Genomic DNA, 14,848 nt, shown 5'->3' with positions numbered 1-14,848 from the left:
CTAGCATTGTTTTTGTACAGAAGCTAGTAATTTGTAGTCTCTGGGAAAAAACTGACGCTTTTGTACTTCACGGCTCACTGTGACCATCTCCCAGTCCATGCTCAGTACGCATTTGGTTTGAGAAATACCCTGCTGTAGCAATTTCAAGAAGTTGCTTAGTTTAATGTAAGAACAGTGTTCCCCCAAAGGACGAAACAAACACTGTTTAATAAACCCCCAAATACTGCCATTCAGCAGATACTTTCTAGACCACCTTAGTAACTTTCCACAGTCATGCTACTACACTGGACTGAACATTCCTCTTTCCTGAGCTGACAGCACCTCTCCAATAAGTACAACCAGGTCAAAACTGCACAGCTTCCTTCCCATAACAGCCTGTAAAAACCCAGCATGTAACTAGAAAAGTCTTGTCACTTGTCAAGTTTGCTACAGTTTAAAGCATCAATTGCTAAATATGACCTTAAACATACATTCTCATTTCAGGACAAATAGTTAAAAGTGTATTTTATTGACACTGTCCAAACAGCCTGCTAGAGAGAAATGACAGCATTAAAAAAAAAAAAAAAAAACAGGACTGTAAAGCTTCTAGCTTGCATTCAGTGTAAAAACTTCGAGGTATAAACAGAAGCCTGGAGTAAAAATATGAAGTACATTTCCAATCCCACAGTGCAGAAAATCAGTAACAATGGTATTTATTCTACATTAGAAGTGTTCCCAAGTTCAATTCCACATATATGCTTCTCTTCTATATAAACTTCTGATAACTTATGTACAAATAAGATGTCCAACATCTGTTCTTTTATATAAATATGCAATCTTCCTGACTGAAACATTACAACAGTTTGATCAAAAGTATAGAAAAGTCCATTTAATATTTTTTTCTAATGGCATTGTTTAAAAAAAACACCTTGAACCCAAATGATCTTAGAATGATAGGTATTTCTTAGTCATAAAAATCCATTGCTCATTCAACATGCAAAGTATTATTGCATACATGAGTCACGTGAACTACAATAATAAAGTCTGAACGACGTGTGCTGGACAGCCTATTCTAGCTAGCTGTAAGATCATATGTATCACAGAAGAAAGTGTAAGTATTAGTGTATTTTTAAATAAAATGCTACAAACTCAAGTATTGTCCTCGCACTATTAAGACTTAAGGCAACCAAGAGTTAGGAAGCTTTATTTGGCATAGTTGCATAAAGCTCTCCCCCTTTCTCCATTAATACATATATTTTAACATATTAAAACTTACTCTTAGAGGGCTGCTGATAAATTTTTTCTATACATATTAATACAACTCAGTGTGAAGTGATTAATCAGCAACCCAGTTTAATATCCCCGATTACACTGAGCTGATCTAATTTAAGCAACAGTTTCTCCACCAGCTAAGTTTTCCAGAATGGATTTCTAAATTCGTATGAGAATAGAGAAGATACTCAATGTCTACCCTCTCAGTGTAAATAATCTTATGACTTGCATCCATTCGTGTGGTATTCTAGAATTTAAGCTTTCAAAATAATATTCAGCTTTACAAAGGATGATTATTTGCAGTAAAAATACTTTATATATAAGCATACACACAGTAGATCAAAGTTGACAGGGATTTCTTTATGGCTTTTTTCACTGAGGTACTGTTATGACATCCAGCAACAGGACATAAGTGTTTATATGGTATGAACGCCACATTCATAAGCTGTACCACCAACTCATGACAAGTGGCAACAGACTGCAAATCCAGCTTTGCTGCAGGATTACAGAAAAGAGTCTTCCCTTCTATATGGAGGCTCTCAGTGCAAGCTACAGAAAGCCTCAAAGGCAACTGGCATAAATGGGGAAAGTTAAAATGAAAGTCTCACTCTATTAAAAGGAAAAAAAATACTCATGGCAAATTAGAATCTCACAGTCAGGCCATTTCTTACAATTCACAGCAAACACTTGGGACTTAATATTCCAAGGCAGCAAGGGTGTATAGCACAGCAGCCACACAGTAAGACTTGAAATGTGTAGTTAAGCTCTTGCATCTGATCCTTAAGCTAAGTGCATGCACAGGCTGAGAGCAGCCAAGCTGCTATTATAGTACTGCACAAGGTGAAGTGCTGCAAGCCAAAGATGAAGAGAGTCAGGGAAGATGAGGTTGACAAGCACATGACTTCAGCTGATGCCACAGTAGACAAAACCCCTGGTCACCATAAGTTTATTCCTCAGCTGTAAAAAGCTTACTTGTAAATGCACATTTAGTTGCACCCTTCCCTGTTTATTTTACAGGGAAGGCGGGGGATGGGGAATGCAGATGTATTAAGGTCCTAGTCCCAGTACTTCCAGTCCTGCTATTCTTAGCATAAGGGGAAGAAGTTTTACATTAAGATAGCAATTGTTGCTGTATGTGTTTAAAATTCCACCTTTAAATCAGAAAATAATGGAGTTTTGTTGTTTGTTTTTCTTTTTTAAAAAAATGGCCATATCGCTACTCCAGCTTAGACTCCTGTTTTTACTACACCCATGCTAAAAATGTGTTTCTGCGATAGATACTATTAGAGTGATATGGAAGTTCAAAGTACACTCAGTTAATCATGGCAACTGGTTCTTTCCAAGTTGTTTTTTTTAACCCCACAAACCCATTAAACAGGCTGCAGATGGCTGAATGAGTTCCTGATGAGGATACAACACAACATTTAAAACTCAGAGCTTAGCCACGTACAATTCACACTAACTTATGTACACTTTATGATATATCACCACTTAGATCAACAAATTCATCATCCCTCTTGACCAAGTCATCTTCATCTTCCAAGTCTTTCCAGGTGCTAGTGGGTAAAGCTGGTTTGATAGACTGTCTGTGAAGTAAAGCAAATGGAAACAAGGATGACAAACGGGCAGAATTTCTCAGCAGTGGACCAGAATGTACATCTCCAGAAAAAGCTTGACTGTGTTCTTCATCCATTTTCACCTGCAAGCTTTGCACTTCCTCCATCAAGTCCAAAATCTTGGCAGCTGTGGCTATTGTACCACCACCATGAAGCTGGGCTTCAGGAATCCATCGTAAATACCGTTGTGCCCAGACTTTGATTTCAGGGCCATCGATGCGAGGTAACAGAAGACCATGATAGTCAACAGGTTTACTATGCCAGCTATCATAAAATTCCCTGAAGCTATTAGGAGGTTCATCTGAAGAATTTATGAACTTGCCAATTCTTTTACCCAGAATGTTTTTGATTAAATGATCTGTTTCCTCCCTGAAAAATCCTCTCTTCGTGGAAGATTTTGTTTGTGTCAATGGCAAAGAAAGTTGCCGCTGATGCTTTAAGAGTAAAGAAAAGAAAAATGTACTAAGTATTGACGGGACTTTAGAACATCTTAAGAGGAAGAAAAACATAACTTGTATTCAGAAAATACGTACAAGCAAAGTCATGCTTTTCTAAAAATGTTACTCTTCAATGGCTAATACACCAAATACTTCATACAGCATACTTAGCATTCCCAGATACCCTCCCTGCACTTCATAGCAATGTAGTAACACAGAATAAAGCATTTTTCTTTGAAAAAGGAGAATTCTTTGCATACATCCAAGTATTACAGACTTCCATGGTTAGTTTAAGCTAGCCACACAAATCAAAGAGCACTTCATTTAGAAGTTTTTAATCCAGTGGTTCCTCATTGCATCCCACTGCATAAGAGTTCCCTGATTAATGCTGTAGATCATACTGACAGTCTCACCTGAAAATGCTTTATATAGACCAGAATTAAATCAACAGGGATGTTTCAATAAAAAGAGGCTACCCCAAACAAATTTTTCTTACTGAATTTGTGCTACTGTCCAGTAATGAGGTCACCAGCCCATAATCCTCCATACCCTAGGCAGTTTTTCGTGGTGGTGGTCATTCTTCCCCCCTCTGCAAGTGCATGCACACACTCCAATTACACTCAGACACAATTAGGGAGGCAATTAAAGACCTGCTGTGTATTTCAGTTAGCTACTCTGTGGAACACCAAGATAAACTCACTTCAGACACGTCAGTGCAACTCACCTGGATGTGAAGTCCCACAAGTTATCACTGCACTTGCACAAAAGTATGAAGAAAAAACCCTAAGCTCACAGCTATGCACAGTAACTGTAATACAGTGACTTATAAATGAGGTGGGTGCAAACTGCATTCTTGAGACTCAGGCAAGTCTGAGGTCTACATGTATTTTGTCAATTAAAAACTGCAACCATACTTCCACTGTAAGCACATTTGAAGTACAAGTTGTGCAAAATATTTTTATAATTTAAAAAAAAAAAGTAGTTAGCACATATCTTACCTTGAATCGTGCAGTTTTCCGTTGACTTTTATCTGGTTTTGGCTTCTCTGCATAAAGAGGGTTGTTCAGGAAAGCCTGAGCCTTGCGGTCAAACTGCACAGACCAGTCCCACACAGTAAGAAATCTGAAAGGACCGCTTTGTGTCTTGAGGCTTTCACCACTCTGCCAAAACAAACAGGTCACAATTAATACTGCTAGAAAGGAATTCTGACCAAGTCAAGGTGAAATTAAGAAACTGACTTTTCACAGAAGAGGCCACAGAGTTGCAATAACACTCTCGGTTTCTATGTATTCAATAGCTGAACAACATTATTAGACCCAAGTGAATACAGACACAAAGGCTATCTATACATTATCCTCTAGCTCCAGACAGTATTTCATTTTAACAGTGCAATTAGACAGCAGCAAGAATGCCTTTCCCAGTTGAAAATAAGATTGGATTATCTGAAGAAAACATAAGGTTTTGAAAATTGGGCAGGAGATAGACACTTGAATTCTTTCAACGCAGGGGGCCTATGTTAGGACTGTAGGATAAACCTCTCCAAAGTCCAAAAGTTAACTGCAGTTATGCAGTGCTACTGTTTAAATGTCATGATCAACACTTTACTTTTATGCAAGACAGTGATCTTTACTTTTTTTTTTAGTCTCCGCATAGCCTTCAAGAAGATACTCCCGTTGCTTCCAGCTTCTTAGGCTAGAGAAAAGCATGAATCAAATGTAAATCAACATTCAGGAAATGTTGATTTTGGAATAAAACAGATAACACTATACAAGAGTTTTGTGGGTAACTTATTCTACAGGACAGCAGGATATTTCTCTTGGGTCAAGCGAGCTCCATTTTCATTGAAGAGCAATAAACACAAACCCATAGCCACACATTAGAAGTAGCCTATTCCCGAGTTATTTTCCTTTCGTCTTCACAAACTTCTAAGTCCTGAACTTGACTCCTTTCACCCAAAGCTGCACTCATTCACCCTTCAAGGCACCACCCTTCAAATAAGTATGGAAAAACAAGCTGCTAGGGAATTGCTTTTTTGAGTGTTCCTCTCTTGTTAGTCAAACCTGTTCTCCAACACATTGCATCCACAAAATAACAAACCCTTACCATATTAATGTCTTTTTGATGTTGCGAGTTGAAGAAGAAAGTGCTAAAAATAGGCACATAGAGGCTGTCTGACAAGACAGTTAAGTAAGTTTCTGTGAACTCAAATGCTGGAGGATACTGTTGTACCAACTGCCAAACACAATTTAGCAGGAGCAGAAAAACAGGAGCCTAAGTAAAGAAAATACTGCATCAGTTACAGAAAAAAAAATAGGTTCCATCATGCAGACTAATTTATAGTATTTAGTGTCTCCAAATACAAATCTTAAAAAAAGCAATCTGTCTAATTACAGAACTGCTGTGTATAACTTCAGCTGAACACTGAAGAAGTATCATCTGAGCTACCCTTGGCCAATTGTTGTCAGAAGAGATGAACGCTTTCTAACCTGAATTTGCACACATTAACTTATGAAAGTTGCTGCTACGTAGCCTTTTAAAATTGGCAAAGCAAAAACAGTTTATAGCTATTCTTGACCAGAACTAGTCAGTTCACACTTATGATTTCCATTCTGTATAGCAATCTGATCTATTCCCAAAATATAAACAAAAATGGAGAGGCGAGACTGTAACACTTAGCAAGACAGTATAAAGTTACACTCTAGATGTGACAAGAATAGGCAATTCTCTTGGGTTATTTCTATGGACACTACCACCATTTAACACAGCTTAAAAGGACATGAGACACCTGTCTTTCAAAAGACTCCAAGAGTGAACGGGAAGCTTTACATTTGTTCTCTTTAGTTATAAAAAAATTGCTGAAGTCTAAACAGCAAAAATAGAGACTCTGTACAAAACCAAGCCATAAACAAAACACAAAATTAGAGATCCTCAGAGTAATTAGAACTTCTGGACTGACATCTAAATCCCTCCTTAAGCCAAGTAAACTTTTAAACAGTAAGAAAAGTAACAAAAAATCATACCTCTTCTTTGTCACTTTTATGTAAGTGGTTGCAACGATCCAAAAAGCCATGTCCTCCAATTACCCACTCCTTCTGAATAAGGCTCTGAAACCCCGACTTTGTTCTGCTGTATGAATCCATCATCACTTGAACCAGACTAGAGATTACACAGCACAGATCAGTAGCGCTCTCTTCTACAGGAAAGAACAGAAACCACATTGTCTCCTAAGACATTCCTAAAACTCTGGGTAAGAAAGCAAAGTATTGCTAGCCTCGCATAAACAAAATCGTGTTTCAAGATCAGAGAAGCACACAATTTGTTGTAAGCGTTATAGCATAAGAGAGAAGTGAATCCATGTTTCCAGTACTTCCCTTTGTAAAAACCTAAAGTTTCTTGTACATTTATACTAGGATAATACTTTGACAATAAAACCCGCAAAAACCAAGCTTTTACTACTGTAACTTTGATGCTTATGCCTTTCAGTCTCCCACAATGCAAAGTCCTTCCTGCCCTATGCTACTGGGCCAGCTATCTGCCACTACCCTTCCGACCCTGCATGCATCTTTTTGCAAGGTGTGAAATTGCCTCCTCATGCAACATGCATTCTTCTACCCTTCAGGTGCCTTCTAGAAACATCTCTTCCCTATGCTAGGTTTCTCAAATTGCAGTGTGTGAGAAAAAAATGAACTAAGTTACTAATCCAAAAATAGCTTAATGGTTAACATAGAGTTTGGTTTTCCATGTGGTTACTTTACTCAATCTAGGAAAATAAACTGCTCAAGGTGTGTACAATAAGTGTATTCTTTCCTGTATTTTTACTACAAAGACTACACAGTATTCAGTATGTATCTAGAACATAACATCCTTGTAGAAAGTTTGCATGCGCTGTGTTCTTTGTGTAGGTGTGTCCCCCCACCACCTTAAAGTATAGCAAAAGATCTAGGAGACCTTCAATAAAGTAAGTTACAACACAGAAAGTACGAACATGAGGTAGCATGAATCTCCTGCCAACGTATTAGCAGTTTTCTCATTCACAACATACTTCTCTTAGCCTGGAACTATGTTTACCATGTTTTTTAACTCCACGCAGCATTTCCAGGAGGGTGAGAGACTTAGGTGTCTAGTACTTTAAGCACTCTATGAATTTTACCAACTTCTACCATAATTGTTGCTTAAGCCATAAATTTATATCTAAAGAAATTCAAAAGATATTTTAAAAATTACATAGGATAATCTCACTAGATTCTTACCTATAAGGAGAACATTTGTATGCTGTCTTTCCAGACACTCCGCAACTTCTATTGCTTTCCTCAAGACTCGCCTGTTGTGACACAGGAAAAGATAAGTGAACATTTTCATAGCATTATTACAGTTAAGTTTCTTCGTCTACCCTAAAAGCAGTTAGAATATCATAATACTGAAACCTGGCTAGTCTTTAAAACAACAAAAACCATGCCTAACTTGTGTATATGGAGAACTGTTTAGCCTCAACAGCAAACTTTCAAGAGGTATCTTTATTTGGCCATTGGTCATGCATTTCTGATTGTTATCTTTGTACATCTGTAATACAATACTTTATTCTGGATCATTCTGGATCAACAGCAGCCATCACACGCACACTCTAAAGTATTATAATTGCTAAGAGCCAGATCTTTAGCCTAGAAAGAGTCAATATCACCACACTGTGTTCTAATCTACTACATAAAAACAGATTATGGGAGAAATGCAGTAAGAGGCAGGAGGGAAGGACCAGCAATCACATCTTGTAAACATGGAGACAAAGTTTATTCCAAGATTATCATTACACAATGAAGACTGAGTGGAATTAAAGATCACATAAAACCAGATATAATGCTGTTGGTTTCCAGACCTAACTCTTCATAAAGTTGGATATTTTCAGCAAAAGTCTGCACACAGATTAGGAATCTGGCAACTGCTTAGCTCACTAATAGAAGCTGACAGTTTATTTCGTTAAGTGTGGAGTTGTCAGATTCTTTGTTCTACTATCTAGCATAGCTGAGAAGGCATTCATATTAACTGCAAGAGCCAAGAACAGGGAGATCCAGGAAGCAACTGGATCCAAGTATGGAAATGACCAGTCTGAAAACAATGTAAGGACAGGAACTTGGGCTGGCATTTACTTTAAACTAGTTGTAATCTTGGTTATGTCAATGCATTTTTTGATGTACAATCTTTACTAGAACCTCTCATTCAACATACATTTAAATTCTGGATTAAGGAATTAATAACTATCAATATTTACTGATGTTATTAAGACTAGAAAGAACAAAAGCTGACTGCATAAGACTGCAGAAACACCACATGGTAACAAGCTGATCACAGAATAAATTGGCAGACAATATAGCTAGCACAAAGTAACACTGAAAACAAACAAAAACTCTCAACATTCCACTATAACAAGCCTTAAGTTAGCCAACACCATTCCAACACTTACTCACTGTGGACTGCTGAGAGAAGAAAAAAGAACTTGAGGAACAATCACGAGAGGAAGGGGACAAAACTGAGAACAACTGTCATTTTATAAATCTTTGGTGGGCTAACATCTTGAACACTGCAGTTCATCCCGTCCTAAAGGATATTACAGAAGTAGAGAGTACAGAGAAGAACGGCAAGGCTAGTCAGAGACACGGAATAGGTTTCATGCAAGAAACAAATAGGATTCTTCAGTTTGGAAAGAAGGTGACTAAGTGCAGGAGGGAAATTACTGGATCTATAGTTTCAACAGATTTGCTGGAGGAGTTGTAATTGGAATGATCTGCTGGTTCTCACATCCTTTAATGTGGGAGGCTCAACACTAGCCTGCACTGCAAAAATACAGTCTGAAGTTGTAGAAATAAGATATATAAATGACCCCATAAGTCTGTCCTAATTTTCTTTCCTACTGGAGGTGAAAACGTTGTCATATTTCAAGAAACTAGGTAGAAAGCCTGCTACAAATGCATTTAACAACAATTTGAAACCCAGAAAGTTACAAATATAGCAAACCTGATTATCTCTAGCCAGTTAGTGCTCTCTAGTAACGAAAACCATTTCACATCAGTTGCCCAGAAGTCTGTACTGTTATCTGCAAAAAAACAAAATCAGAAATTGGTTTGTTCATATATACATGTAGTGCTAATTAACGGCCACACATTTTATTACTCTTCAATTACAAACTGTTACAAAACAACAAATACTAAGCAGTCAGTAAGTCCTAGTCAGTGTTAAAGTCAACACCGTAGAACTAAATGAGGAAGCAAAGTAGTCCTACAGTAAAGTTTTATAGCACCACAGGCTTTTACAAGTATGCTAGAGGTTCATAGCAATCAAAGCAAGTAAATAAATCTGATGACAAAATGCAAAAGGAGAAAAAAAACCAAGAAGTTTAATCAGAGGAGATAGTTCTTCCAAGTTCCAGCTGGCTTGAATCTAAAGCATGATTTATATAAAGCTTAACATAAACAGGCTGGATTTTGAAAGTCATTACCATTAGAGTCAGAAACATGAATGGGTCTTAGAATGGAGCTACACTAATTTATGGGACATAAAGCTACCTGAAAAAGGTTTTCAATTGCAGTGAAAACTGTTTAAGAGTCATTAAAACACATAAAAAAGGGAATAGCTAAGATAAACCAGGAGGCTAAGTACAATACCACACAGTCACGACGCCCTTACAAATTTCACGAAGATTTTTGTAGTTGGTTAAATACAACCTAAATCTCTATTGCTCTTAGTTCTATCAGCAACAGTATTCAGAAACTGGAAAGCTCCTGCAAGCTGATACAGTCAATTAAACCCAGAATAGTTTACCTTTCCTGCGTAACACACCAACCTTGAAGCCCAAGGTCTATGACAGTTCTGCTATTGAGAAACAACTGAGATACACCACACATCCCCTATTCCCTAGTCTCCCACCAATAGCTTAATTTCTGCCTATTTCTGTATAATTTCTTTTCACCTCCCAAAGTCTCTCCATACACTTCCAGAGTTTACTTCCAAAACATGCTCACTTCTGTCTTGTTTTCTGCAGCTTGCATCTATGATCCTCAACTGCACATGCATTTGTTCCTGTAGCTGTTCTGCCTCTATGCCTGCTCATGCCCCTCATTCTGTTCATTAGACTTTTTAAAACAAACAAACAAAATCTTTCTTTTCCTTATTCATTTCACTCTGGCCATAGAAACTAGTTCTCCATAAAACAAGCACCAGAATGCCTCTTCAAAGCTCTCTAGTCAGTTCTGTTCAAATTAGATGCAGTTTTCTCAATTTTTTTTTTCCAATTAACATCTTCAAATTCACATCCAGTCTTTAAGTATGACACCCTTTAAAGTATGTAGATTACAGTCCTCGAAGAAAGATAGCCTTTACTTCACAGTTCACCCCATTTTCCATCCAAATTTTAGAATATTCCCTTGCACCCAAATCTCATGTTCCATTTAGCTGGCCATCACTATTTGAAAAACATCTGTCCATTCTCAATCAAGGAAAAAATATACCATAAATTTCCAGTCCTTTAAAACCACCTAAAAACCATGATACCAAGGAAATGGGATTTCTGTGTTTTTTCCTGTAGAAAGAACAAGCTTTCATCCCTAAAGATAACATCCACAGTCCATAGTGAAATTTTCTTTAGGTGTATTATGTCCATAATTTAAGCGAAGAGTTTTACTCCTGAAAGTTGAAGTAGCCACGTTAAGTGCAGCTGGCTGTTTGTTTTGTTCACCCGTACTCAACCACAATTAGACTCACCCACTTGTATATGCAAGCCTCTACAAAGAACTGCTTGGTCTGGCATTCCTTCCCCAGCCAAAGCCATCTCCAAATCAAAACAGGAACTTCTTTTTAATTGGACAACTAAATACTTGAAGTTTGTTTTACCCACTAATCAACGTATTTTGCTTAATAACACCACAATAGAGAGCAAACTTTCCCTCCCACCCTATCTTCTAGGACAATTAAGAAATACTCCACTAAGATTTGAGAACTAAAGTGTTCAAAGTCTCATATAACATGTGTAGGGAAACGGCATACAGTGAGACTTGCGAGCAGTCGAGCAAAACCACCATCTGCCTTTGCAACATTTCAAATAAGAGGAACAATTTAAGAGGATCTAAGCTGTAAGACAAAAACACTTACTGGAATGCTGTTTGAACATAGTCCCTTTTGCTTCAAGTAACGTAAGACAATGATACAATTACACCATTGAAATACGCCACATTTCCCAAGAGACATTAAATGACTTAAATTCGAGCTTTGGTCTTTTTCCTATAGGAGGTTAAGTTACCAGAAACAGCAGGAAAATATAGGTAATTGTTTTTAGTTCCTAAGATTCACTGTGGATTTGACAGCATATTCCAGACAAAATCCTCAATGTGAAACTCTGCCAAATACCTCATGTATCTTAGACTTCTCTTCAGACTGTCACTGAAATCTTTACTACATATTTACCAGAAACCATTCGTACTAAATTGCAATCAGTACCAACTTACCAGATAAATTCCACACGTAAAACCAACATGACTTGTATACTGACTATAGGCTACACTGCAAATACACAGTTCCTCAATGATGATCAGTTCAGTTACATCCAACAACAACAGCAATATGTGAACTGCCCCAGCGTTCAGCAAACCAGACGTGGTTGCAACATTTACCCTCATTATCCTGTAGAAGACAGACTGTCCAAAATGGCCCAATGGCACATTGCACAGTTGCAAGGTGGTGTGGAGCTTTTTCATGCCAAGGAGTGAAGTCAAACTACTGTTTCATAACAGCAAAACAGTTACGGAGTCCCAAAAAAACCAGTCAGAAAGCCTAGATTATACCTTCACATGGCTTCCAAGTTCACTCCTTTCAAGTGGACTTACTGTTCATGGTACTCATGTTTAGCCCTCCATCCAGAGTGGCAGAATTTTAAGCAAGCTCAGGCTTCATATATATTGAGATGTGACTAGTTTGTAACAAGCTAAGGCAAAAATTAATTAGCATTTAGTCTCAACTCTGGACATAGCAAAAATGCTTAAAAGGTTGACATTTAACATTCAGTTTCAATGCACCCCAGAAGACTGAAAAATCTTTCTGATAAATTTCAATCCAACTAACATTTAAACTCCATAGTCATTCTCTTTAAAAGTCATTTTCAGATTTTGTGACTGCTTAGCAAGAGGTAGTAAGTCTAAGAACTATAAATCTCCTTTAACACAGTCATAAGAACAGTCTTCAGCCAGATATTTAAAAGTCTGCTTCTAACCACTGTCAAAAGCAAGACACCCATCAAGACAAGGACTGCATTCATGAGACATAAAAGCATTGTTATGCTTTCTATCTCAGTCACTTTAGAGACAAAAGACTAAAGTTTGACTTACCTATCAAAAACAGCTGTTTGAACCTTGTGTATGCAGTCTGGATATCTTGCAGAGATGGAAGGCTGCTTGACAAGTCATCCATCTTCAGGAGTTCATAGGGAGGTTTGCTAATTGTCTTATAGATTCTAAATCAAATCATCAAGAGATTAAAGACTTCTGCTTCACAAGTCAAATAATGCACCAACTATTATCACTGAAGACAAAGTTAAAAGGCATGGTTTGGGAAACAGCTGTAAGATGAAAAGATACATACCCTAGAAAGCTAATGGCCTCCATGCGTTTTTAAATAGTGGCTGGAAGCTCGCCTACAAGCTCATGACAAGTTTTGCTGCTCTTAACTGTTAAACCAATAAAATTATATTCATGCATATTTGTGCAGTTATTCATATTATAACCATTCTTTGGTTTTTACTACTGCTTCTTTAGCATTATGTTCACTAGACACACCAAAACTACTTTATAGCGGGCTATTTAGAGCTGAACGCAGAAAGCAGAGATGGATATAAACACTCAAACCTCCCAGCTGACACAATTCTTCTTGACTTTTACCAACAAAATTACATTCTTATACCTAGCTGCCAGGTCTGCTAATGAAACACACGAGTAAAAGAGATTAAACAATTTGATCTCAAACAAGACAGTATACCTGCCGCCTTCTGCTTCCCCATGTATCTGCTAATTTTTCCCTAGGAAGAGAGGAAAAAATACCAGGCCAGATGAAGCTTTGGTTTGGACCCAGAACATCCCCTCTCATTCAAGCTCCAGAGCTCAGATGAACATCAGCTTAGTAATTACCTCTGGTGTCATGCTGGCTTTTTATTGTCAAGATTTGCAGAAAGCTGCTCTAGCTTAACCTTCATAAGTGCAGCCTTGCGGGCTCTTGACCAGGCAGGACAGAGCACTTTGTTTCCTGTATGTAGAAGCACAGAAGCCTGCTCTAAGTGAGAACTACACCAGCCCACATCAGAAATGCAGGTTACTAGACCTATCAGCAGACAAATCAGAGAAATGAGGGAAAGCAATAATTTGTCAATAATGAAATACTTCTTTTGAATTGAAGTAAACTATTAGTGTTAGAAGACCTGGCTCTAAACAACTTTTTCCATAAAAGAAGCTGTTAATTGTAAACATCTGCTGTGTGCTTGAGTTCAGACTACTATTACAATGGCAAGTTAACACGCCCTTATGGACAATTTGTAGATATATTTTTTACATGGTAGTGCTTAACCACCAGTATTTCATAGCAAAGAAAATCAGCAATACTGCGCCAAGTCCAGATGGCCACAGACAAGAGATCAAAATATCATTTAATACCTTGTTACAGCTTACTGCTAGTTTTACTTACTTTCACACTGTGAAACAGCATTATAAAGAGCTGTGTCACGTAAACTTCCCCATTTCAGGGGATAAACATTAGAGGATCTAAAGAAAAATCAAAAGCCTTTCCCATGCAAGTATAATTAATTTTAAAAACAAAAGAGTTTTTTAAAGTCTTATCAAACTATTTTCTGTTAGTTCTGTGTGATTAACAGGTTCTCCATCTATGAGGAGAAGGCACCTAGTGGTGAAGCAGTACAAACAGTGCATACTAGCCTGATCTAATAGCCTGCTGTTAAGAGAGAAGTTCTCTACAGGACACTCAGCAGGTTAAAAAAACCCAGAAAAAAAAAAGAGCAACAAGTCACTGCCGTAACTCTCAGCCATGCAGCTGTGCTCTTCCGTTTATGATAACTTTGGCATTTTTCAGACTGCTGAGCTAATTCAGCTCACTAACTCAGCTGAAGCAAAGGGCTGCCTGCCATTGCATATGAAAGTAGCAGTAGTGAACTGCCTGATTGTCTCAGTCACTTTACCTAAAGTTATTTCGGAACACAGATCTAGTTCTGAGAAGACCACAGAGTTCAGAGAGATTTAAAACTCAGCTTGCAAATTCATGTTTAGAGATGGAGTCTGGACTTCACTTACTTGCAAACAAAACTGAGCCCCACAGCTAATGATATGTTAACTGTTCTTAAGACCTACAGGCTTTGGTGCTGCTTTACCTAATAACAAGCCACAGTTTGTACATAGAGTCATCTGATACATCTATATCTATTTCTGCAAATAAGCCTTCTGTGATGTCACAGGCCTGCACAATTGAGCGATGCTGTTAGTCCAAGGGCTTAAAACCCATTCCACT

At 37.7% G+C, this 14,848-nt stretch overlaps 1 protein-coding gene across 1 annotated transcript in view; it reads right to left on the bottom strand.

Moving 5' to 3' along the window:
• Positions 1–207: 207 nt before the first annotated feature.
• The window catches only part of MTMR12 (myotubularin related protein 12), a 34,444-nt gene continuing 19,803 nt past the window's right edge, over positions 208–14,848 (bottom strand). Inside the window, exons 10-16 of the mRNA XM_075411222.1 lie at positions 12,670–12,794; positions 9,311–9,389; positions 7,555–7,625; positions 6,325–6,497; positions 5,408–5,575; positions 4,303–4,464; positions 208–3,301 (exon numbers count right to left, since the gene is read on the bottom strand). Coding sequence (XP_075267337.1) covers positions 2,726–3,301; positions 4,303–4,464; positions 5,408–5,575; positions 6,325–6,497; positions 7,555–7,625; positions 9,311–9,389; positions 12,670–12,794 — 1,354 coding nt within the window. The 3' untranslated portion in view covers positions 208–2,725. The remainder of the gene's footprint in view (positions 3,302–4,302; positions 4,465–5,407; positions 5,576–6,324; positions 6,498–7,554; positions 7,626–9,310; positions 9,390–12,669; positions 12,795–14,848) is intronic.

This window comes from Opisthocomus hoazin, chromosome Z (assembly GCF_030867145.1).
Source record: "Opisthocomus hoazin isolate bOpiHoa1 chromosome Z, bOpiHoa1.hap1, whole genome shotgun sequence".
NCBI lineage: Eukaryota > Metazoa > Chordata > Aves > Opisthocomiformes > Opisthocomidae > Opisthocomus > Opisthocomus hoazin.
This window is presented reverse-complemented; position numbering and strand designations above follow the sequence as displayed.